The following is a 25,989-nucleotide window of genomic DNA, read 5'->3' on the forward strand; positions in this document are numbered from 1 at the left end:
TTCATTATTTAATTATAGAAACAAACTTTCTCTTATACAGAGCAGAAAGAAAATATTTAATCCCAATCCTATTAAGGATGTAAATATATAAAATTATCACAGTCACCGATCCTTGATAAGTATACAAAGTTTTAATGAAATTCGTCTGTTTAAAGTGGGTCAAAATCAAGTCTAAAAGGATCGGATAAGAGTCGGTAAAATGGGAATCTGAATAAAACACCATTTTTTTCACATGTTTATTAATCAACCTAATTAATACTAAAACTTAAGAAAATATTTACAATTAGTGAATAATGAGGAAATTTGCTAAAATCAACTGGGTAATTCACACTTATGCTAGTCTATTGTAAAATGGCATAATGGCATTGGGAACAATGGACATTATCAAATATACTCAATAATTTGCTTTAAAGATTTTTTTATTGAAAAAATTAATTGCCTTTCGGCCCAATACTGTTTTGAATTTATTCACATTAAGTAAAAGACAAAACCTACATCAAGCTTTAATGAGTCATAAATATTAAAAGCCCATTATTCCCTAAACAACATAGCAAGCATCATATGTGCGGATACTTATCTTATGAATTTTATTCTCAAACTCCTAACTCATCGTTGCAGCCTTTTAGGACGTCCACTGTTGGACATAGGCCTCCCCCAAAGATTTCCAAAAACGACCGATCACCAGCGGCCAGAGTCCAGATTTTATGAATGTGATGGGATGATTTTCGTCTGTCCATGTTCATGCTAAGGCCCACTTGTTGTGAAACTTTGTAGAGGTCACCGAGCATTGTATTAAGGTCTTCCAGGGACTCCGCCATGACCACGAAATCGTCAACAAATCGAAGGTGAGTGATGTACTCGCCATTAATGTTAATGCCAAGTCCTTGCCAGTCGAGGAGCTTGAAGAGGTCTTCCAAAGCAGCGGTAAAAAGTTTTAGAGAGATGACATCTCCTTGTCTGACGCCGCGCTGCAGAGGAATTGCTTTCGTGCACTGCTCCTGAACTCGGACTGACATTGTGGCGTTTTCATACAAGCTTCTCAGCACTTCGATATACCGATAGTCAATGCGGCATCGCTGAAGAGACCTTACTTGACCCACACTTGACCGTGTGGTGCCGGTTTAGAATAGCACCACCCCATCTCTACCTGTGGGTGTCGTAAAATGCGACTAAGGGTTTCTACATGCAAACGGGCAGCAGCGTTGTGCATGTTCTCCCTCCCTTTCCTGGCTACGGTAGCGGCCATGGTAACGGCGGATCGGGGGGTGATAAGAATCACCGGAAGCGATACGGCTACCACTCCCGACGATCCTGGCCCTGGTAACATACAATGCACGCACATTGAGGACGGACGAAAAGATCGTTGAGCTGGATGTCATAGGGATATCAGAAGTCCGAAGAAAGGGGGAGGACACGTTGACCTTGGCATCTGGTAATTTATTCTTCTACCGGGAGGGCGACCAGCAATCCCAATGTGGAATAGGGTTTATCGTTCGCAGACCCCTCATAAAAAAACATCGTAGCCATCGAAAGTGTGTCGAACAGGGTAGCGTACCTGATCCTCAAAATATCTGATAGATATTCCTTGAAGGTCCTTCAGGTCTACGCTCCGACTTCGGCATATCCAGATGAAGATGTGGAGGTAAGTTATGAGGACATCAGCAGAGCCATACACACCTCGAAAACACATTTCAATGTTGTTATGGGGGATTTCAACGCAAAATTAGGCAAGAGAGGCGATGATGAGTTGATGGAGAAGGAAGGACTCTTCATGACTCACACGCTACGACAGATTATACAGAAGACGGAGGAGTATAATCAGCCATTATGCTTGGCGTTTGTGGACTATGAAAAAGCCTTTGATTCGATCGAGATTTGAGCCGTATTAAGGTCTCTTCAAACTCCTAAATATATCACATTATCTTAACACACAAACGTAATCTACTTAAAAATTACATAACAATCTTAGTCACATTATTGTTCTTTTCTGCATTTGTGAAAGTAAATATTAAATGAGAAAAACCAATTATACATATGTCAAAACTTAGTTGAATTACAAACAAAACCAAGTACATATATTATTTGAGTAGTCAACTGAATAACTAATTAAATTCGATGATTAAATCGTTACACTAAAGCTATGAACTAATTCAATAAATTATACCTAAGATCTAGTGAATAAACATTTTTCTCCGCAGATTTAGAAGCAAAGTCACTAGATATTTATATCATTCAGATTCAGTCTTACATATGATTGCTCCTTCTTAGATGTCTGATTTCGAATAAAGACATGTAATCACTAAACAATATTTTGTCTAACATCAAATACATAGAGAATGTCTTTAATGGTTCTTAAACATGACAAAATATAAAAATGTCTATATTTATATAACTGTTTTCATATTTTTAATGTCCCCATTTTTTTAATTAATAGGATTCAATTCACAGCTGATGTGTCAAGAAAAGGAGTACTGGGACTTGAGTGGCACTACCACAAAAATTCTTTCTACAGTTATCAAAGCCATGTTCTTATGAAATTCCAGTTATATAGATATACATACTTTTAACACATAAAAAACCTCTGTAGCTTATTTAGACATCTAACATTACTTAACTCATTGTTCTCTCATCTCACACTTAAGTGAGATTCTTTAAGACATTTTTCATCATATTGTAGTTGATAATACAGTAATTCTATGCATACAATTAAAAGCCAAAATGGTTTTGTTAAAATACCTAAATTATTACATGTATCAAATTTTAGTAAATTTTTAAACACTGCGATACCTTTCCTTTCCAATATCATATTAAAATAAGTGTCTTTTACTTACTACTAATAAAATACTTCTGCAAAATAATTTACTTAAACTATCAAATTGCTTTCAATCATCCTGGAATACTCTATAAGGACTCAGATGCATTATTTCTGGTTAATCAATCGAAAAGAAAACCCTATTAAATAAGTTACATGTTAATTATTGCAATGTCTAATGGCACATGCTTTCAAGGCCACAAATGCTTGAGTCATTGCTTCCAGCCATCACAATTTTTCATTGACAATGTGATTGACACAACTGAAGCAGAAAGAAAAACATAACAAGGTCTTCATACTATATCAATATTGAAACTACACGTCGCTCTATTACACATTAAATACTCAAGTACTAATGAAAATTATGTCTTATTAAATACAATTAACATGAGTCAGGATAACAGTTTCAATTGAAACAACCCCAACATTATATTAACCGCTATTTATAGTGAGACAGTTCAAATTGTGTTATTAACAATAAAAAAATAATTCACTATTAAACAGACTAAAAGATTAAACTATTACAAGTACTAACAATGTAGCTGAAAATCACATCCACAGGAATCTTACTAAAACAAAATGTTCAACGATTCTCTTACTTATAGAAATAACTTAAATGAAAAAACATTGCCCATACCACTCATTACCATTTACAATGGTGGATTTACACTAGGGGCAGTCGGGGCTAGTGCCCAGGGCGGCAAATTATCTAGGGCGACAAAATTTGAAAAGTGAAATTTGAAAAAAAAAATTTAGTGTTATCAAAAGTTTTTAATAGAATTTTTTTATTCTTTTTAATTAATCATTTATTATTCAAGAGAGTAGTATACGTTACGCGCGCAAGCGCACGCATTAATGAAGAGTTAGATATATTTTTATGCTTATGATATATTTCACCAATCACATTTCAAATAGTTCATTTACACATATTACATCTAAATTGTATTTGTGGATTATTCAAGAAATTCAACTGATACATGATTTGTCAAATCGAACTTTGGTAAATTATAAAAGTAAAAACTAATCTTGATGGAAATAATTTAATTAATTCATTACCTTGAAGATTAGATCAACTGGCAACTGTATTATTAAAGTACATAAATATTAATTATTTAAAAAACAAATCAATGAAATTTTAGTGATGGGGCGGCATTTTTTCCAGTGCCCTGACCATTTATCAAATTATACCATTATATCAACACAACTCCTAAAACCGAAACGAAGACTCAAGAGATACCAGCAATATTTGAATGTCGAATCTACAAAATGGCGCGCAATGGGAACTGCCAAAGCAAAACTCACTTTTTCATCTGTTACCCGTCACAATCACCGCAACTGTCACTGTCACTGTCACTGTCACTCAACACCAGCGCCGCTTTTTCGACGTGCCCTCACCAAGGTCGCAGTGTAGTTGTGCCTATTTGTCGATGGCCTGCACGTGGTCAGGGCGGTCGCCGCGCGCGTACCGCGACCACATGCGGCTGTAGAGCATCTCGAGGCCGGTGGCGTACGCCTTGCAGTCGAACAGCGGGCTCTCTGTTCGCGCGGTCCACACTTTTGCACGGATCGCTTTGAGGCTGTTGAATAAGAACATTCGTTATACAGATAGTTCATTTTTGATGCCAGCATACTTTTATGAAATGCAACAAATCCATATTAAAATTTAATTGTTATGAGCAATTAAACTAATACAAGTATAGTAGTAGTATAGTATAATAAAAAGAGGAGCCAAATAGTTTTGATAGTAATATGAAATACTTATATGCATTGATTAAAAATGACCTAACTGTTTATTCATAAAGTAAAAAAAATGTTATTTACATGTAAACAAAGGCACAAGGTGACATTGCTTTTATCTTTTTAAAAATACTCAGATAAGCGAAGATGATTACATTATTATAATTGAGTATGTACTCACTATTCTCTATCAGTTCCTAGTCTTACAGCTATGTCTTGATATTCCTGGCGCGTCCGGGCAATTAATTCCGGACATCCGAGCGTGTTCAATTGTGACGCCGCAACTCTGTAAAGAATCATATATATTATATACACTCATAAATTATAAGAAAATGATCTTATTATTATCTATTTCATTAGCTTCAGATCATTTCAGTGATGAACATAATTTATCCAATATGAAACAAATATGTTACCTTGAAGCTAGGGTCTCTCCAGGTAAAGTGACCACTGGGGTTCCCGTCCATAAGATGTCCATACTAGTTGTGTGTCCATTGCACAAGGGTGTATCCAGGCATACATCGGCTAACTGCCCTCTCCTCACATGTTCCTCTTTGGCTGCCACATTTGAGAATATTATACGACCTGGTGGTAGACCTGGAAATAATTATTAGATTAACATTAGATGATAAAGGGAATACAACAATTTATCATACTATCATGAGATTGAATTAAGAAACATAGGAATAAAATTGCTTGTAGTTAGTTTGTATCTAAGACATTGCTTTGATAAATCGAAAGACGCGGGTAGGTTAATTACACCATCTCATTTGAAAAATACTTTAAACCTCAAATATTCGTAAATTTCATTTAATTCTATATTCTAAATTCACATATTTCCTTATTGAAATTACCAACATTCTAAAGACAGACTATTATGATATTGCATGAATAAAATTATCATGATTATTAATTGTACTATGTCGACTTTAATTATACACAGCCTTCATGTAGCCTAGCTTTATAGAACTATATTTATTATTCAAATGAATAAAATCGGATTTTTTACATCATAATAACTTTAGAATAATAAACTATTATCAACAATAAACATATACCTAGAACTTAACCTTGAATGAACAATGTTTGCAGTATAAAAACTATAAACATAGATTATCAAGTTTATCTTTTCCGTTCATTTGTACCCAATGATAGATAGATAAGAAAATAGTAGTTTTTTCTTCAAACATACGTTAGACCGACAATTAAAATTTTAACGAACGAAAGCCCTTTGACAATTTAAATCTCCTTACTCGCGCACGAATGTTATCACTATTATTTTATTAATTAGCACAAATTTATAGAATTTTGGTCTAGGATTATTATAGTACTCCATCTTTTATAAGCAGTAGTAATTTAAAGTTCTTACCCAATTGTTGTGCCGTAGCTTGTAGGTTCGGTTCGCCAACGGCCGGGAACCTCAAGAGCCAAAGCACACTATTGGGCACATGTTTCAGAATATACACCCACATGTGCAAAGTCAGGGGGTCTATCTTGTACAGTTGGTTGAAGTTGCAATAGACAACTGCGTCATCCGGCAAACCGTATTGTTGTCTCGTTGTTATTACTATGGACTGAGGGACTTCTTCGCCGGTGGCAGCTTTATTGTTTGTTTGTGTTGTGGCAAGACCGTTTTGCAAGATAACCCCGTTTACGGATGTCTGGAATATATAACATTGTTCACATATATTTTTAAAGCAATTTTAATCCAATATGAAAAATACATTAAACCTAACACACTTCGTGTTTACATATACTGATATGAGCGCGATAAGAAAATAATGAGATGATAGTAATTTCAGATTTGTGTTAAGAGTATAGTTTAAATAGTGTTAAGGAAAAACATATTTGAAAATCAACCATTATTCTTAGATTTGTTGCTTTTTAAAAGTCGGATTTTTAGTAAATAATATTACCTGCACTTGTCCTGAAGCGATCATAGTTTCGATGGGTGTCGTGGTTGGCAATTCGGCAACCTTCAACGAAATTTCCACCGGTCTTGCCGCTCTAACGATTTCCTTAATCTCTTTAATGTCGGTATTTTCCACTAGCGGTGATAAATCAGTGGCATTTATAACAGCTACGTTATCAGCGACGCTTCCTAAATTATTGTGCGATTTCACTTTATCGCTAAGAATTAGCCTCTCTTGTAAATGCGGGAACATTTGTTTGTGATCACCGACAAAGTAGGTGTGGGGCATGTATGCAAGCTTTTCGCTATACTGGCTCGCCAATTCCACAGGTGATGTCACAGCGTCTGTGACTAAATAGTCCATATAACTCGCTCCACTTGTTCCGGGATAACCCAACCACATAACCTGAACCGGAGCCGGTCTTAGGGCGAATATTTCATTCCTAGCTCCTTTTGTATATCCATTCATGTTCACAAGAATGTGAATTCCATCTCCATAAATCTTATCGGCCGCTTTTCCATTGCAGGGTACTTGCGATAAATCAATGAAATGTTCCGCCTCTCGGGCGATTTTAGAGCGGAATGTTGTTCCATCGTCAGGGCTGAGTGCATAACAGAAGATCTCAACTTTAGCGCGATCATGTAGACCGGGCACGGATTGCATAAGATGGGACGTCGGATGATTACCGAAATCACTGCTAACGTATCCGATACGCAGGCGCCCTTGCAAATCGCGAGGGAATTTGTATGGAGGCTTGTGCAATACTTGCACCTTCTCTAGACACAAGTTGGCATGACGGGCGGCAATAGCCTTTCTGAAATCATGTGTCAGTGGATACAGCATAGAGTGATGTGGATGTACTGATGGCAGTCTATTTTTCTCGAGCTGTTCCGCTACAATGCTAACGAGTTTCTTCATCCTTGCCTCATAATCGGTCCAATCGCAAACGATTTGCAAACAATGTGCCAAGTTGCAATACGCGTCAGGGAAGTCCGGCTTGAGTTTCAACGCCGTCCTATACGACTGTATGGCTTCTGGAATATTCCCTGAGTCCTTGTGAATACTAGCGAGATTGCTGTGAGCGTCGGCGAACGCGGGGTTAATTTGAATAGCTCTTGTGTAACATTGTAGGGCGCCAGCGACATCTTGCATTTCCTTGAGCGTATTTCCCATATTACTGTATGCATCAGCAAATGTTGGTTGAATGCGAATTGCCTCCTTATAATGCATTAGGGCTTCATTAAGCTTGCCTTGTTGTTGTAAAACAGATGCCAAATTGCTGTGCGCGGCAGCAAATTCTGGAAAAACTTCCAAAGCCTTCAAGTATAAACGAGTCGCTTCTTCTATGTATCCTTGTTCACGTTTAATGTTCGCCAAGTTGTTAAGAGAGTCTGCATGTGATGGACATAGCCTAAGAGCCGTATTGTAACATTCCTCAGCATCAGCGACTTGGCCCTTTTCTTTAAGAGCATTCGCCAAATTACAGTAGGCATCGGGGAAATTGGGTTGCAATTCAATCGCTCTTCTATAAGTGTCAATAGCCAAGTCAATAAGACCTTGCTCATAATACACACACGCCAAGTTTCCATGGACAACAGCATTGTTAGGTGATAGATTCAAAGCTCGCAAGTAAGCTGCTACGGCCCTGTGTAATGGTAAATAAAGATTAGAAACAGTTTCCTGCCAAAACCATTCTGAAAAAGATGGAACCATAAATTTACCTGTCAAAAATTCTAGCCTCCTTCAGTACATTTCCAAGGTTTATGTATGCATCCAAGAAATTGGGATCCAAAGCCACAGCCTTTTCGAAATGATGGATTGCCAACCAGATTTCACTTTGTGCGTTAAAAACGCACCCTAAGTTACTCCATGCTACTGCAAAGTCTGGCCGTGTTTCAATTGCTTTCAAGTAACATGCCTGAACATACAAAAAAAAAACCTTAATTCCACATTTCATAACCGATTTTACATTGATGAAACATCGAGGTGTACTTTACGCCAAATTTCAAAATTACACCAAAGCAGCGGTTGGTAGATTGGGTGAGAATACATAAACAATAATCACCGAATCCCAACCGCACAATAAATATAATTTACGCCAAGTGCACCCTACGTTTCGAAGCTACGCTGACTGCTAGGATACATCAGTAGGAAATGCAAACGACCCAATCTACAAGTCATCTAATAAAGCTACGAACGAAACCATAAAAGTAAATGGAAGAAATTAAAGACGCTTCCACTTCCTAACCGATGGAGGATGATCACGACAATGAACAATAAGAGCTCGCGTTGTGTCCGAACCTGCCATATCAATTTCTTGCAAACCTTGTACACTTTACCTGCGTTACACAGAATGTTGTCATCGCAGCGTGATTGCGAGGGAAGTACCAACCATAACCCAGCTAGATACAGCGGCAGTCACACCTACTGTCTTACCAGACAACACCTTGTGAAAATATAACAGAATTAGTCGATTTTGAGTCAAACTAGTTCAGCCGATTGTCGTTATATAACAAATTCAATGTTTTATGACTTGAGAGGATCTTTGCCAGCTCACGCTGTCTATTAGCAGAGTTGTCAGGCATGATGTGGATGACCAAATAATATTGTATAAATAAACATAACTTACTACGTCAACCACTAGTGACAGAAACGCTACTTTGATTCCTTTGATCCTCTTTTGTAATGTATATGTTGTAAGAGATCACTACAAGCCAGGATTAAAAGTAACTAAGTATTATCTTGGAAGAGAACAGGATATATAACTTTTATACATTTAAATGAAATCGTATTATTAGAATACTCTCCATTTTTCTTCAATCTACCACACAATGTTTATAAATGTTAAAATGATCATGACAAAAAGAACTCAAACGTGTTGAAATTTTAAAGTAAACAAGCATTAACATTGTGTGGAAAATTGGTTTAGGGTTTTTACGCAGATGCCGTCACAAAATATCAAAACAACTTTTCGTCGCTCGACATTATTGTAACAGTTGAAAGGGGTGTAATGAAAAATTCGGGAAACTAATATAAAACGTTTTGCGTTATTTCCCGTATTTTCCCGCTGCCACAATAATGGTTTAAACAGTGGTTTGCTTAAATGGAATGAGTTTGCATTTTAAAAACCAATAAAGTCAGAAACGGTCGTTGAAACCATTACGTAAGCTACGCTCATGCAGACGGAGTGTAATATATTTTACGCAATTGCAACGTACGCTGATGGAACAGAGAGTACTCTAATTTTAAACGAGATATAGGCAAGAGACAAGAGAATCCTGTTAACTTCAGAGTAAACCAGAAAGCGGAGCAAAATTGTATTTACCTTTGCCTCGTCCAGACGTCCCAGGGCCTTGAGCAAATTGCCCAAGTCGCTTCTAACGCAGTAAAGATCCTGTAACAATATTACTCGTGTATTTGTGCACTGGCATACTTGAATTGAGACAGTCAGCTATCATAAAATATATTAACATCTTAAATGTAATCAAATTATAAAAAGTATTCCGCTTGTTTATAATTTATAACGGGTAATAAACAAATTTGACAAGTTAAAAAAAAACATCAAAGTATGTTTTCATGAACCTCGTACGTCACTAACGCATTATGAACCGCTAAGGAGGAGTAAAACGTGGACAATAAATAAATATTAAAACGACATTTAACAAGAATGCCATAACTGTAAAGAATGATCGACTACTAGTGTGCTGCAAAACATGTAGCATTGTACATTGAAATTAAAACAAACATAAATTGAAATTACAATAATAGAACCTACATACTTTTGACTGAATATAATATGTGTCATATTTTAAGAGTACATGGCACATCGCCCAACGGGTAATTAAAGAACACGGAAATTATATGTGCGACCTTCAACGTTGGAGCATTTATCTTAGTTAAGCGAACGGACATTGTAATATGTATACGTATTTATGATATGCAGATGTACGTATTTAATCGACAAGCCAACTATCAATCCATTTCTTTTTTTTTTAGCGATACAGTAAGTATTTATTTAAATGATCATTGATCGTGTCAATGAAGTTTGCATGCAGCATGCCACACAGTCTACATATTATATTTATATTTAATTCATATTTTTTTTTATTGTACTCTTAAATTGGCGTTTTATTTGAGATGCAAAATGCATTAAGCATTTGAAAATAAATAACAGAAAAATTGCTTTATGAGTATTGTGTTTAAAATACAAACATATTTATAAACAATGGAAATGTTTATCTTATTGTGACATTCCATTATTGCAATTTTCTTTGTACCGACAATTGTATATCGGTAATGCAAACATAAGAAATTAATATAACATATCTACTAGAATACACGTTACCTTAAATCTAAAATAGCGGGCGAAATAATAGCAATTTTACCCGAATAAAATGTCATTTATCGCTAATGAAGTCGCGACCATCAGCTAATGAGATGACAAACATGCGAAAGCAAAATTACTTTGTAATACTTTAATGTTATGACACAGATTACTAAATAGTTAATAATTGTTATACGAAAATTAAATCGTTTCTATCGGATTCACTCAAATTATATTGATTTCTTGATATTTTATAGGGCATTACTTTAGACCGTACAAAGAAGATTTCATAGGGTTGAAAAGATGATTGATTACAATAACTATATACTATGTATATGTACTTGCACTGATATTTAAAAAATTATCAAATATTAACTATAAAATTTTACAATTGCACAACAAATTGTTCTGCTTGTGTTAATTTAGGCATCGTGTAAAACTTCGGAATGATTGCAGTTTGAATAATATACAAAATATATTAATCTTGGTTTACGCGCCAGGCTGTCAAACTGGCAAAATATATTAAACGCATGCGATAGTTGATTAAAGCAGCCACCTGTACCTTTCCATAAAAAGTAAAATAAATCGAGAGACGTCTAACTAAAGCATATTTTGTGTTGCAATTCAAGGTTCTGCGTAAAATAATTGTGATATAATAATTAATGCTTAGATTTAGTCAGACATATTTCGTACCTTTCTCCGCCGGCAGTTTATATTAATTACAGAACCACCGCATGGCCAGTTCAATCGCGAAAGCGTAACAAACATTTATATGTATTATAATCCGTATCGATTAAACGACGACATAATTATAGTCGTATATAAACCATACAATAATAATCATGTTTACATAATAGTAATTAACGCTATTATAACCGCTATTGTCTCATCTATTTTCCATTACATCAACGTTCAAGGCGATAATATACTCGTATGTGTCGCATATGGTTTATAATATGATCAATGAACGTAATATAACATCGAGGGCAGAAACGATGTCACCTTGAGGCTTGAGCTGTTGTTCAAAGCGGGCGATTATGTGCGGCCAGTGGAAATGTTTTGTATGTAAATTTATGAATACATTGACTATGATCACAATCGCTTGGAATTGTAAAAGGACGGATATTGTATGGTGATAAATTTATACTGAGACAATGTAAATGTTTGAAATTTACTTTACGTGTACCATAAATGTTGCGAACTAGGTTTATTGCCCGCCAATAAAGCAAAGTTTCTTATATAGCAGTTTCATTCCGAATTTCTAATGAAACAAGTGCGTTTCGTCAGAATTAATTAAGACATAAATCTTAGACATGGAATTCGCAGTAAATAAAGTTATTAAAGACACTTTGAGATATAAGCCTTATAATTGACTTTTATAAGATACTAGCGGCGCCCCGCAGTTTAACCCGCGTAAGTCCGTTTCCCGTAGGAATATCGGGATAAATAGTTGCCTATATGTTATTCCAATTGTCCAGCTATCTAAGAACAAAAATGTCATTGCAATTGGTTCAGTAGTTTTTGCGTGAAAGAGTAACAAACACACACACATCCTTACAAACTTTCGCATTTATAATATTAGGAGGATAGGAAGTAGGATAGGATACATACACAGTTAAATGATAACCAAGAAGGCTGCCTACACACCGGTAAAGTACAACATTTTTTTTTTCTGTTAAGACCAGCTATAATATCGTATATAAAAATAACAGAGTAGGTACTAGTTGGGTAATGTCATTAAACAGAGAAATACCGCTAATAACCCATTAAAAACCTATGATATATTAGTGAAGCTTGAAACAAATTTATAAACGTGAGCAGGACATAGATTCCTTTGGGACAAGCTAGAGTTTAAAACTTTTAAAGTTATGATAACAAAATGCATATTTTTGTTTATTATGAACGAGTAATAACCAATACATTTTTAAATTAACTGTATCTATTAGTTAATATATCGTGCAGGTAATTTTAAGAGGCATAGACGATTTTTTTTTTCTTTTCAAAAGCTGGAATAACCGCCGCGTACTTACTTCCTTTTTTTTTTGCTAATCTGAACAGTTGCTCAGTCGAGAAAAAATTTGATCAAGAGGCGGGATTCGAACCCGCGTTTTTTTGCCAAACCGTAGCAACCGTAGCCTAGCTTCTCGGCCACCCTTGATCCCATACTTTCAAAAATTTTTCATTTATAAAGCATTTCAATGCTATAAACTAAAAATTAAATTCGCTCACTTGTCACATGCAATCCAGTGGTCAAAATCGAGTACATAATATCATTCCGATTTATTTGACGTGATCGACAAATTGAATACGATTGTTTTAAAATTGCAAACTCACAGTCCAATTAACGTAACCGCTTTAACGATGTGCGAATTTTTTCACATTATAAAATGTTCATATTGAGTAAATTGCTACTATGTACACAATCTTAGATACTTATAAAGCTAAAAAGTTTGTTTGTTTAAACACGCTAATATCAAGAACTACGGCCCAATTTCAGTCATCACTTTCACTGTTGGATATGTATAAGTCTAACCCGGAGAATTATAGGCTATATATGTACCTACCACGGGCGAAGCCGGGGCGGACTGCTAGAATCAGATAAAAGTGTTACAATAATTAGATATCATATAAAAATTTACCGACGGTAATAAAGTTTTTTTTCTGTAGATGACCCCGGTGATTTTCGTATAATGTATTTATTTATGTTCATCTACATTTTAACTTAAAAGCTTGCCTGGACTACGACAAAGATTTCAAAACAAAATTCAGCTTAATCTATCCAGCCGTTCTCGAGTCAAATAAATAGCTCAAAAATATTTGTACTAAAGAAGGTCATGATTAGAATTTTATTTAACATAATGTGTGATATGGTGAATACAATAATCACTAGTATCAAATGTACTAATTGCGTGACAACTATTTATATAGATGAATAGTGATATTCATAGGCTCTTTTTTTTGTAAATAATTTTGGTCTCACATTACACGACGAAATGACTCGACTCGAATAAAATGTCATCAATCCTATATGAAGACGATGACGAAAATCTCAATAATCTAAACAAGCCAAACAATTTTCTTTTCTCTTATGACAATCATCAAATATCAAACTTCTAGCTATAAAAATTACAAATCTTTCATAAAGCTCTAGACTGTCCTGTCTCAGGCTCTTGACTATCTCTATACCAAATTTAATTTCCTTATAATTGATCTACTGAATCACAAACGAAAAATAAAGACAAATTTCTTTTAATTGATTCAGCCGCAAAACACAGATAGACTATACTTTTGCATGCATAATATAAATGAAATGGCGATCAGACATAATCAATTTTTTCAGTTCATTTATGCACTTATTAACTTGAAGCTAGAAACAAAGTAAGCAATACATATGTAATTTTTTTTTATTACTCTAAATAGACAATAAATTAACCGTAGACCATAAATAAGCCATTTTATTTGTTACATCACACTAGCAGGAAGGCAATTTAAAGACTGGCACTTCCTGCTTAATGGAATTGATGTGAATATACATAAGGTTGAGATTTCATGCACACTATGAAATTAATTAATTTGCAAGGCAGATGAGAGCAGACTTTAATATACCTATATAAAAAACAGCAAAACCCTACTTATAGTTTGCAAAAGGAAAAATTTTTTGAGTAGATTTAAAAAATAAACTTAGCTTCAAACATTATCACGAAAGTATAGCTCCTATGTACTTTTTCCAATATGGAAATTATAGCTGATGATCTTGATTAAACTGCAATAAAAATAAATACTCACAGGATTATACTGCAAAGCGGTGACATAGGCCTGTACAGCTTGCTCCATATCCCCAGCGGCCACCAGAGCTGCGGCCAGGTTGATGTATCCATCTATAAAGTCAGGCTTTAGCCGCACAGCATGCCTGTAGTTCTCCAACGCCTCTTGAAGCTGGCCCCTCTCTTTGTAGACATTTCCCAGATTGCTAAGGACCAGTTCGGATTTTATTATCTATATCTAAATAATACAGATTTAACAATTTAAATATTGTATCTGAATATATAAACATCATAAATATGGTTAAGATTTTCTATTTGAGTTAACTATCAAGCTAATGATCTGATATTCAAGGCTAGATCTAAAAATAAATCCCTATTAACTGAGATAGCAAATTTTAAAAATATAGAAATTATGTCACTTCTTAGAATCTATTTTAGTGATGGCCTAAACTTTTACATTTTTTACTGAACTTTATTGTTATGTACATAAAATTAATGAATTTTTGGTAGTGGCATTGCTTTGTACATTTTTCAAAATTGGTCTTTGAAAATAAATTTGGTCATGCTCAATTTCATCATCATTTTATTTAAATAATTTGATATACACCTGGAAGAGATATTTTTTTTAATATCATATTACAGTATTAGGTATCAATGCCTTCATAACCTTATTGATATGAATGATAAATAATTATTCTGTATAAGTACAAGAGTATAAGCAAAAACTAATTTATAATCAAGAAAAAAATTAAATTCACCTATAAGCTTCAGCTAACAATGGGTTCTGCTTGATCGCCAGTGTCGAGAAATGGGCTGATTTATCAAGTCGTCGGCATTGAAAATGTATTGAAGACAAAAGCAACAAGACACCAGTATTAGTAGCATCCTGTCGCCATAACTGCATACAATGCAATTCAGCGTTATCATAATCCCCAGCTTGGTACTCCCTGTGCGCGAGCTCCAACAGTCCTATGGAAATAATTTTACTCCTTTATCAATACCCAAAAAAAAGTATAAACCCATAAATAGAGCTCGTGCTAATCACCATGCTTTGACATTGTAACTATTTATGGAATTAAAACTTTTTAAGTGAAGTATGTGCTCAATTATATAATAAATTATTATTATTAAAACTCACCAACGGTAGATATTTGCTGTATATCAGACATTTTTAATATCACAGCATTAGCTGGAACTCCGACAATTTGTTGAGGTTGAGTCGTGACAGCTTGCGGCACGGCAACATTCGCTTGAGGTTGCATTTTCGTTATCATTATTTCAAGTACAATCCGAATTACCAATAAACAACCACACGTTACACTTTCACACTACCACATGTAGAATTGATAAATGTACAAGTACTTTTCCATGATAGGCAATCACAAACTAATTGAGAAAATAAATTATTGACGAAATAAAATGCCTTGATTCACTACAATTCACTATCATTCTTTTCTCATTCTCAAGCGAAGCCAATCGACAGTCGGATATACAAAGACAATTAATTAGCGACCTATCTATTGTCTATGCTACGTAGCTTTCCGACCGAGAAAAAAAAATGAATATTGGAGTTATATCATCTCACAAACTAGTATCTTCTTCTATATTAAACTAAGTTCAATTTATCATATTATTTTGTATTAAATAAGTAAAAGTAAGTATTGAGTAAACCCGTATTATTATACTACTCTTTGGTGTAGACCATAGATAAATGGTGTCTGTGGTGTCATTTCCGTTTATTATAGGTATTATTCTCTCCTATCACAATCTGTTCTTTTCTGCATATTACTTTCAAAAAAGAATGTCGATGTTTTACATCTGCCAGGCGTCCTGCGACGGCTCACATTTTTTTACAAGCATCCCGAAATAGGGTCATTTTGCAGATTTTTGCTTTTACACCATGCCAAGGCAGGTGAGTTATTATTGGCAGAGCGGTAATTGGCCCCTGAAGTTATATCCAGTCAAAATGTTCAGACTCGGAATAATTATATTACAGAATTATAACGGTACCAAAAAAACATGCACTTTATAGTGTTCTGTTGGTACTCGAGACGATATGATTCGCAATTACACGCTTTTATTAATTATCCCTTTGTAGACCTTTTTAGAGTGCCGAGTTGCCCTTTTTAGAAAATCAAGGTAGCAACACTGCTCGTATCTTGACATGAACTTCACATAATCAAAACTTCAAAAGTCAAAACAAACAGTTAAGTGTAAACATAACGTTGTCCTCAACTTTGAAGATATTTTTAAATGTTTTTACCGGTTATAAAATCCAAATGTTGATATAAAGTCAATAAAAAAATGAGCTGTTTTAGAAACAAATTCCAATATGAAAGTCCTTGTGACTCGGACAATGATTGGACCGAATCGTCCGGCGATTCCAAATGTACAGATTCAGAAAGGTAGAACATAATTAATATATAATATATACCCAATAAAGTTAAATAGGTTCATGTTAATTTATTAGGATTTAACTCGTATAATTCATGCAGCTCGGTTCCTGAATGGGACTCTGACGTAGGCGAAGATGGAGAACTTACCTTCATAAAAATTAAGGCTGGTAATGAAACTGGAGATATTTCGAACACTGCTTTATTAGAAAATTATGAAACATTCAAATTAAGAACGGATTTCAAAAGATCGTCGACAAGACGCTCTACCAAAGGTAACTCTTTCGAATTATTCAAAGAATATATTTTATAGATACCAGAAAATTTGGGACCACATGTAACATCTGGTAATCTCTGATACTAAGGAAAATATGTTGTATATAAGTAATGTAGTAAATCTTAGAAAACTGTATTATTTACATTCAATATTTTTGCTCAAAAAAATATAAAAAATTGTTACATAAATGGTGGTAAAAAACTGTCCTTAATATAATATCCAAAGAGTTGTTGTTTTATATCCATATCATTATTTTTATTTTTGTTTTCTATTGTGTAGGCCGAATCTTTAAAGCATTAAAATCACGAAGAACAAGAAATAAAAACAGCACCAATATAAAGAAAAAGGAAACTGACAATAATAATAAATTAGTTATTATTCAAGTGAGTCAATTTTAAAAATAGATATTCTAAATATAATTATATATGTTATATTATAACATTGAATCATTACAAATTGTATCTATCTTTCAGGTTAGTAAGACCATGATATTTACTAGTGAGAAAAATTGTCAAATTGAAAAATTATTTGGAATCAGTTTAGAGACACATTCTGATGGGAAAACACTAATTGTTGCAAGCTTTTTACCAGAGGCAAAGGCAATCTACAGCCCAAAGGTCAAAACAGGGTACTTATTGCAAAAAATCAATGGGATAGAAGTGAATTGTTATAACATCAATAATGTTCTAAAAAGAGTTAGTGAAGATGTTGATAGCCCAAAACTAACATTTCAAGTAGTGACAGAAGGGATAAATATTGACATAGAGAAATTGCTACTACTTAAACATTCTCCGGATAATTCTATCACACAAATACTAAAAGATTCTATGTGCTCTGTATTGTATATTTGTGGTAATGATAATGAATACCAGACCAATGATGACAAAGGAGTTTTATACTGCTATCCAAGACCTTTTAACCAAAACTTTTTATACAATACAAGAGGTGCATATGTAACCTTAAATCATTTGGCACCAAAATCATTGGGAACAAGTCAGCCTCTTTTATCAACACTGATACACAATTCTACATTAGTTAATGTGGCATACGCAACAAATAACAATGATTTATTGTTAGTTGCATTACCTAATAGTTATGTAGATATATTTTCAGTTAAAAGAACTATTCAGGACATAGTTAGGATTTTAGAATTCCTATATGGATCATTACAGACTTGTTTTACGAAACCTAATAATGTGGATAAACTGGATGTACTATTCTGTCGTATATTTGTTACATTGTTATTTGAGAAACAGAGTTCGAGTAATTCTGTTGAAAATATACAGTTTGAGGATGTAGTTGGTGCTAATGCTGTGTCTTTACCTATGGAAGTAAAGATACAAGTGGATGATGCTATTACTGAGTTAGAGGCTGCAGATTATAGAGAATGGGTAAGTTATAATAAAGAACATTCTTATTACGCAAGTTAAAATTTCAATACATTTTTCTTGTTAGAGCAGTTTCAGACCACTAACCATGATTTATGAAGAGGTAGGGCCTCTGCAAATGCTTTGGTAGCTTTTAAGGGGAATTTAATATAGGGAAAAGGTTGTCGACAAGAATAAAGAATGAAATGAGAAGGGTAAGGAATTGAATATAGGTCTCCAGTTCACTCACTCACACTAGGTTACACACATAGAGCAAGAGATATAATTTTGCTTTTAGTGAGATACAAAATGTTAACCAAGTAGAGATTCGAATAGTAACTAGTATAATTTTAATCAATACATATTTCACAGACTGATGATGTTGAAAGCTTTCAAAGAATGTACACTGTGATCGGAGCTTGTTTATATTATAGTGGACACTTATTGAGCTCTCATTTAAAAGATAATGATTTGAAAGAAATAAATGCATATCTCAAACTAAATGGCATTTTACGATTGAGTGTTGAAAAAGAAATTGAGAAAGTGGTTATATGGAGAGAAGTGTTTCTTAATGAGCACAGGAATCAGTCAAAACAAGAAAATAATGAATATAGGTAAGGTTTCACAACAGTATAAAAGAAAATAGTTGTAGAATTAGCAGCAGCATTTAATGACTTAAGATAATTTAGATGTTGTGATACAACAATATTTAAGAAGGCATAAGTTCAAGAAAAATAAATTAATCAAGTTGTATTAAAAAAGTTATGTTGCTTGATAACTATTTATTATTAAATAAGTCTAAAGTTTAATTGATCGGCAGCTGTTAAACAAAAGAAAATTTAATATATTGTAATAAATCAAAATTTCTTATTGTTTTCAATTATTATTTTTGTAAGACTCGAATATTTTTTTTTATATCAAATTATTATTCTTTCAAACATTTGCAGGATTCCCGACGGGCGTTGGTTTATTCTCATAGTAGGAAAAGGACATTTTATTCTGGCAACATTAATGGAGGCCGGTGGATGCACTGAAGATGTTAGTTATAAATTTATATTTATTTATACATATTTTTAAAAGCTTATCTAGTACTTTGATTCACTTAAGATTTCCTTTTCAAATGCCCTTTATCCCTTTTATGAATTAGATGAATTCTTTTGTCTCTATTGTACATAAACTCACAATACTTTCTAATCAGTTATTATTTTGTTTGGAGGCGAAATTTCCTCTTCATAGTTTATCAAAGTGTCATTACTACATTTTTAACAGATTTAATTAATATATACTCCTTTTAAAAAGTGATAAATAAATTTGTGTATGTTACCATTAATTGATGTTACAGTAGAAATACAAACATATACGCAACCAAACATCTTGGGACACTATTAAGCAATCCTGTACCGGTCCACTAGTCTAACTATCTACTGTAGTTATTAGTTATCTATACTAATACAAGAAAGCTGAAGGGTTTGTTTGGTTCAACTCGCTAATCTTATGAACTAATGGTCCGATTTGAAAAATTCTTTCAGTGTTAAATAGCCCATTTATCGAGAAAAATTATAGGCTATATAATTTGTACCACGGGCAAAGCCGGGGCGGATTGTATATAGTATTTTATATTTTTTCCATTAGGCTGTAGGAGTAACACCCCCTTCACCGTTCTACGTCGAAGAATGTGAGAGCTGTCTAGAGCTCCTATACGATGTTGGTCTCGACAAGTACTTGGCTTCCTGGTTCCAATCCAACTCTCAGCCGCAGCTGCAACTATCTCCCGCGACTCTTACTAAGCATGGGAGGAAGAAGGAAGGATGTGAGACATGGCTTTATTAAATTAATCACTAGGTTTCTACTATTTCACGCTGCTTATCTGTGCGGGTATTGTAGTTTCCCGGTACAAACGGACCCAATATGTGCCGAAGCGTGCTCGACCCTAAAATTCTTGAACATTCCTTATGTGAACAGTTTATTTTAATAAAAATTTCTTGTAACAATGTATAAATTTACAATCTTTGCTACGCAGACTTATATATACCTGAAAAGCAATTACTGATTATGACCTCCATGGTACAGTGGTTAACTCGCGAGCGTAGAACCGATGGGTCTTGGTTTCGATTCCCGGTGGGGACGCACCATAAAAAAAACGTCTCGGTCTGGGAGGACACAGAAGGCTGATCACCTACTTGTCCATAAAAAAAATCGATCAGTGAAACAGATGTATATCATCTGCCCCATACCCCAGTAGGGGACACTGGACTTCACTTTAATCAATTACTGTTTTTATCTTAATATATATACTCAGCAATAATATCCTTATTACTAATTTTCAGCTATAAAGTCAGATATCATCAGATCAGCGACACTCAAACTGTCCAAATCTCAATTAGATATAAAACGACGTCACAATTCCTCCGAACACATAAATGCAAACTCCAACGAAAGTTCAATGCAAATGGCGCACAGTACGAGCCATCACAATCTATATTCTAATAAGTATAGACATTCTAGTTTGGATGTGAGTTATTCAGAAGATTCCGGCAGTGTTAAGAGTACCAGGTATTTTTCTTGGTTATAAAGTAGGTAGATGAATTTTATATATAATTTCATCAGAGACAACTCTTATAATTTTTTTGGAATAAAAGTTTAATTCATAATTTTAAAAGTTTGAATCGTAAATATGATGAGAATGACTCTTAAAGGATATGAAACTAGCTGCACTCCCCGGCTCCGCCCGGGCTTTTATCTATCGTAATTGAAATAATATTAAGTATCCTATCTTTTAAGTTGGATCATACTGCACTGCATGGTGTGCAAATTTGATTAAAATCGGTTGAGTTGTTTAGGAGTCCATCGCGAACAAACAATGTTACACGTAATTTATATTAAGATTGGTACTTTAGAATTCAAGGAGCATCGTTTATAAGAGTATCATATTTAATACTGCTTTTGATTTCGTACTATTTTTTTTTTATTGATACAAAATAGTTTTATAGTTTTTTCGTTAAAGCATTATTGTATCATCATCAGCCCATATATGTTCCCACTGCTGGGACACAGGCCTCCTATGAGGGTTTAGGCCATAATCCACCACGCTGGCCAAGTGCGGGTTGGCAGATGTCACATGTCGTCAAACTTTTGATTCTTGTACATGCCGGTTTCCTCACGATGTTTTCCTTCACCGTTTTAAGCAGTGGTGATGTTATCCACATGTGCAGATAAATTGAAAAATCAATTTATTTCCATATATTACGATAAAAAGCATTATTGTATAATTTTAGTGAAGTAAGCGAAGATCGTGTAGTGGGTAGAAGAGCGGATAGAGAACAAAAGAGTCGGCGGGAGTCATCCGGTTCGGATTCCGATTGGGATAAACAGGTGATTCGAATCATATTGTAATTTTTAGTTCATCCAATTTTCTACTATTTTTTACTATATTTGCTATATTTTTACTGCTATTATGTTTTCTTTCTCAAAAAATTATAGAAGAAGTTAACATAAGAAACCGTTCGCGTGGACTTCCGCTGCGTATATTGTTTAGCTAATAAATTACATTTTTACTATTGCAATTAGTTAAAACTATAGTCAACATACACTATGAGTTATTCAATTTGATTCCTCATCAAGAAAATATGTTTTTTCTACGAACTATAGCGCATTAAAGTTATGGTGTTGGTTTTAAAAACTATAATCGTATGTATTAAAATAATAATTATAATCCCCATTGTTTTTATCAGGACGGTAGCAGATCCAGCAATTTTGATGTTTCCGACATAAGAAAATCTTTACTCAGTGAATTAGACAATGTTACGGTCCACAGGTAAGTTATTTTTTTTTTTTTTATCTATTATCCTTTATCAAGAGTAAAAAGAAGTAGAAAACTAGATTTTCTTATCATTTGTGCAATAAGTGCTAGTTTATCAGTTATCCATGTAAATATATAACGAAGTGAGAGCGAAATGTTTAAAAATCGTTTTTCTAATTAGTGTGATAAGAGCTTGTTTATCAGGAAAGTATACCATCCTACTAATATTATAAATGCGAAAGTTTGTAAGGATGTGTGTGTGTTTATTACTCTTTCACGCAAAAACTACTGAACCGACTGCAATGAAATTTGTTACGTAGACAGCTGGACAACTGGAACGACATATAGGCAACTTTTTATCCCGATATCCTTACCGGATACGGGTGAAACCGCGGGGCGCAGCCAGTATACCATAATACAGTCTATAAATTATTACTTTTTTTCAGAATAACAGCTGGTGAAGAAAATGTGTTATTTAACTTCGTTAACCTGGAGCTAGACCGCGGTGTGCTCCTAGCTCCCGTCACAAGTGTTGAGAGTCAAGCGAATAATGCTCTTTATTCATATATTTTGAAGACATTCAGGGCCGCTTGTAAGAAGATACATGAATTATTACAGCATGGTATAAAGTGAGTACGGTTAGCAATGTTTTTAGTTTTAGTTGAGTTATTGTATGACGAATTCGTTTTTCACACAACTAATTGGAGAGAAATAAAAATTAAAAACTTTTTAACGGATTTTAAACGCGATTTATATGTATGTCTGACCTGGGGTTTTAAGACCACCAAAAGACCAGAAGACACTATCAGCCAATACTGCCAACATCCAGAAAAAATACTCCACCATAAACCAACTGCGGAGAAATAGGTGGAGGTAGTTCACAAACAACAATTTTTGTATGACCTTCAAGACATGTAACATCTCAGTCTCCCCGTGACCACGCTCGCTGTAGAGTGTTCGAAACGTCGGGTTAATAATATAATGAATAAATCGCGTTTAAAACCCGTTAAAAAGTTTTTGATTTCTAAATGTATAATACTCGCGTAAAATCAAACACTAGAAGATAGAAATTAAAAAAATTGTTTATCATTTATTCAAATGTGATGATTTGAAATATGATTAGGTTCATATTGAGGTATCTGTATCAAACAATAATAAGTGGATCATACTAGTCTTGGTTGAGTTATTCATATTAAAGTTAAAACCTACCAAAAAAAAACAGGTGTGTGTGCGATTCACACATTATAGAAGTGAAACTTCAGTAAATCGACAAAGGAATGCGATGAATATATATAAAATACAAAATAATATGTATTTTTCTGTCTCAGTCTTTGCCGGCTTCATTCTACACATTTTTGTATTTGTGTCTCATACCTGTCGCTTTTTCCGTTGCATCAGGTTTGAAATCACAACGATTCTAAAGAAGTTTCACTTCAAAATTAATCTTTAATTGAATTGATTTCACAACTCACTATTCCATCAAGAAGTTTGTTATTAAATTTTATGTTAAAAAAAATCAAGGTTTAAAAATAATCACGCGCCGTCGAATCAAATGAATAAAATTCTGGTCGCCGTGAAAGAATATGGGATGCTGTTCGAAGTGCCGAGCGATGTGTTGGCCGAGTGCGGACTGAATAAGAAGAATTCTGAACCGTTTTGCTTTTGGGTTGTTGGGTATGTGCCGTTTTATATAAAAATAACTGTAATGGGTAAAAAACGGTATTTTGTACATTGCTACATTTATAAGATATTTACAGAGATTAATCGATATTAGTTCTTAAATATTCTTATTGTAAATAAGAGAATTAGATTCTATTGTGAGTGAAATGTCCACGCAAAATTAATAGTTAAGACCCGTGTCCCCTACTGGGGTATGGGGCAGATGATGTACATCTGTTTCACTGATCGATTTTCTTTATGGACAAGTAGGTGATCAGCCTTCTGTGTCCTGCCAGACCGAGACAATTTTTTTTGTTATTGTCCCCACCGGGAATCAAACCCAGGACCCCTCGGTTCTACGCTCACGCGTTTACCACTGTACCAAGGAGGCGTCCACGCAAAATTAATAAATCTAAAATATTAAGAACCAGTAACACAGCTTCATGATATACATTCCGTTTGGCTCATCCGTGCTTGTGAAAACTGAAGTTCCATATCCTCTCCTCTTTTTCACTGATCGATGTCTGTTGCCTTCTGTGTCCTGTCAGACCGAGACATTTTTTTTTCTGTAGTCCCCGCCGGGAATCGAACCCAGGACCCCTCGGATCCACATTCACGCATTCACAATTATTGTCCTAAGTCCTATAATGTATGAAAATTTACGTCATAAAGCAAGCGAGAAAATACTATCAGGGACATAATTCGCTAGCGAGCTTTTGCCCGCGGCTCCACACGCGTTAATATCGGAGTAGTTTAATAGATATTATTATCCATATAAAACTTCCCCTTGAATCTCTATCACTATCTTTAAAAAAACTCATCAAAATCCGTTGCGTAGGTTTGAAGATATAAGCATACAACATAAGGACTTAGGAACAGAGAAAGCGACTTTGTTTTATACTATGTAGTGATGATTCGAATAATAATCGATGAGGCACTTAAATAAATAATGATTACAGGCGTGTATTCAGCGAGCCCGAGCCGAGAGAACTATACGTGTGTTACCACGAATCGGTGCCTCAAGATCTCACTGAAATCGCCTATTTGTTATCTTATTTGGAATGAGTTTTAAGGAATTAAAAAAAAATTGTTATTATGATCATGTGACTTTAATATAAATTATGCGTAATAAAGCCCTAGTTATAAGCTGATTTTATAATAAATGTATGCACAATCCGTCCTTAAAATGTGATATTTTTGTAAGTTTTTTGTATGTATAATATACATTATTTTAATTGTTCCTTTGAACAACGCCCGCTCCTTCGCAAGCGTAGTAAGAAAACATAGATAAGACGGAGTTTTACCCACACAATTCCCCTTCTCATGAGTTTTCCGGGATAAAAACTATCCTATGTCCTTTCTCGTATCTCAAGCTATATCTCAACCAAATTTAATGTAAATCGGTTCAGTGCTTAAGGCTCGAGGAAGGAGGTCTGTCTTCCGCATTTGTAATATTAGTAATATTGTGTATAACGAATGACATATTATATGTCTTAATATAGTCTTCCATAAAAGTACATTTGCTAGTTTATAAGTGTAAGATGAAAATAAAAACGATGCAAATCATTTATAAATTTCTTTTGTTTTCATCCAAGTTTCCTCTGATAATTGGTTGGGTGGTTCAACGTGTACTTCAAAACAAATCTTGGCGTTTTATTGCTTACTATATTCTCTACAACGTATACAGGACGAAATGATCCATAGATAATTTACTACTCTAATAATATTAATCCAAAGTTGACAAGTATAGAAGGACTGACAAAAAGTCTTAAATAAATTAATTTTGACGGAGCTGGATCCCTACGAAATTTTCTCACTATCATATTGCCGACGACACCGTCCTTTCTTTTAAATGTGACAATGTGACCAATAGACCGGGAGATGGTGACACAAATTACTAGGTCATTTGTACCAGTATGGCGGTTCTTCAGTGGTCTAATTACG

At 34.3% G+C, this 25,989-nt stretch overlaps 2 protein-coding genes across 3 annotated transcripts; one reads left to right on the forward strand and one right to left on the reverse strand.

The window, feature by feature from the left end:
- Positions 1–222: 222 nt before the first annotated feature.
- LOC119834122 (UDP-N-acetylglucosamine--peptide N-acetylglucosaminyltransferase 110 kDa subunit) lies at positions 223–16,037 on the reverse strand. 2 transcript variants are annotated; one of them, XM_038358411.1, is made up of 10 exons: positions 15,689–16,037; positions 15,309–15,519; positions 14,573–14,756; positions 9,788–9,856; positions 8,184–8,380; positions 6,466–8,107; positions 5,919–6,210; positions 4,966–5,146; positions 4,731–4,835; positions 223–4,389 (listed from the first exon to the last, which is right to left on the reverse strand). In XM_038358411.1, the coding sequence occupies exons 1-10, from the start codon at positions 15,822–15,824 to the stop codon at positions 4,230–4,232; spliced, it is 3,177 nt and encodes a 1,058-aa protein (XP_038214339.1). In that variant the 5' UTR covers positions 15,825–16,037; the 3' UTR covers positions 223–4,229. The 2 variants fall into 2 exon arrangements, with proteins under 2 accessions (XP_038214339.1, XP_038214340.1); XM_038358412.1 differs by lacking the exons at positions 14,573–14,756; positions 15,309–15,519; positions 15,689–16,037 and adding an exon at positions 8,802–8,908.
- A 720-nt stretch (positions 16,038–16,757) lies between these two features.
- Positions 16,758–25,132, forward strand: LOC119834018 (protein inturned). Its single transcript, XM_038358295.1, has 13 exons — positions 16,758–16,955; positions 17,046–17,218; positions 17,500–17,603; positions 17,694–18,611; positions 18,960–19,201; positions 19,535–19,625; positions 20,220–20,397; positions 20,915–21,140; positions 21,863–21,959; positions 22,319–22,401; positions 22,833–23,015; positions 23,908–24,060; positions 25,005–25,132. Exons 1-13 carry the CDS (start codon positions 16,855–16,857, stop codon positions 25,108–25,110), a joined length of 2,655 nt encoding a protein of 884 aa, XP_038214223.1. The 5' UTR covers positions 16,758–16,854; the 3' UTR covers positions 25,111–25,132.
- Positions 25,133–25,989: the final 857 nt, after the last annotated feature.

Source organism: Zerene cesonia, chromosome 18 (genome assembly GCF_012273895.1).
Source record: "Zerene cesonia ecotype Mississippi chromosome 18, Zerene_cesonia_1.1, whole genome shotgun sequence".
Classification (NCBI taxonomy): Eukaryota; Metazoa; Arthropoda; class Insecta; order Lepidoptera; family Pieridae; genus Zerene; species Zerene cesonia.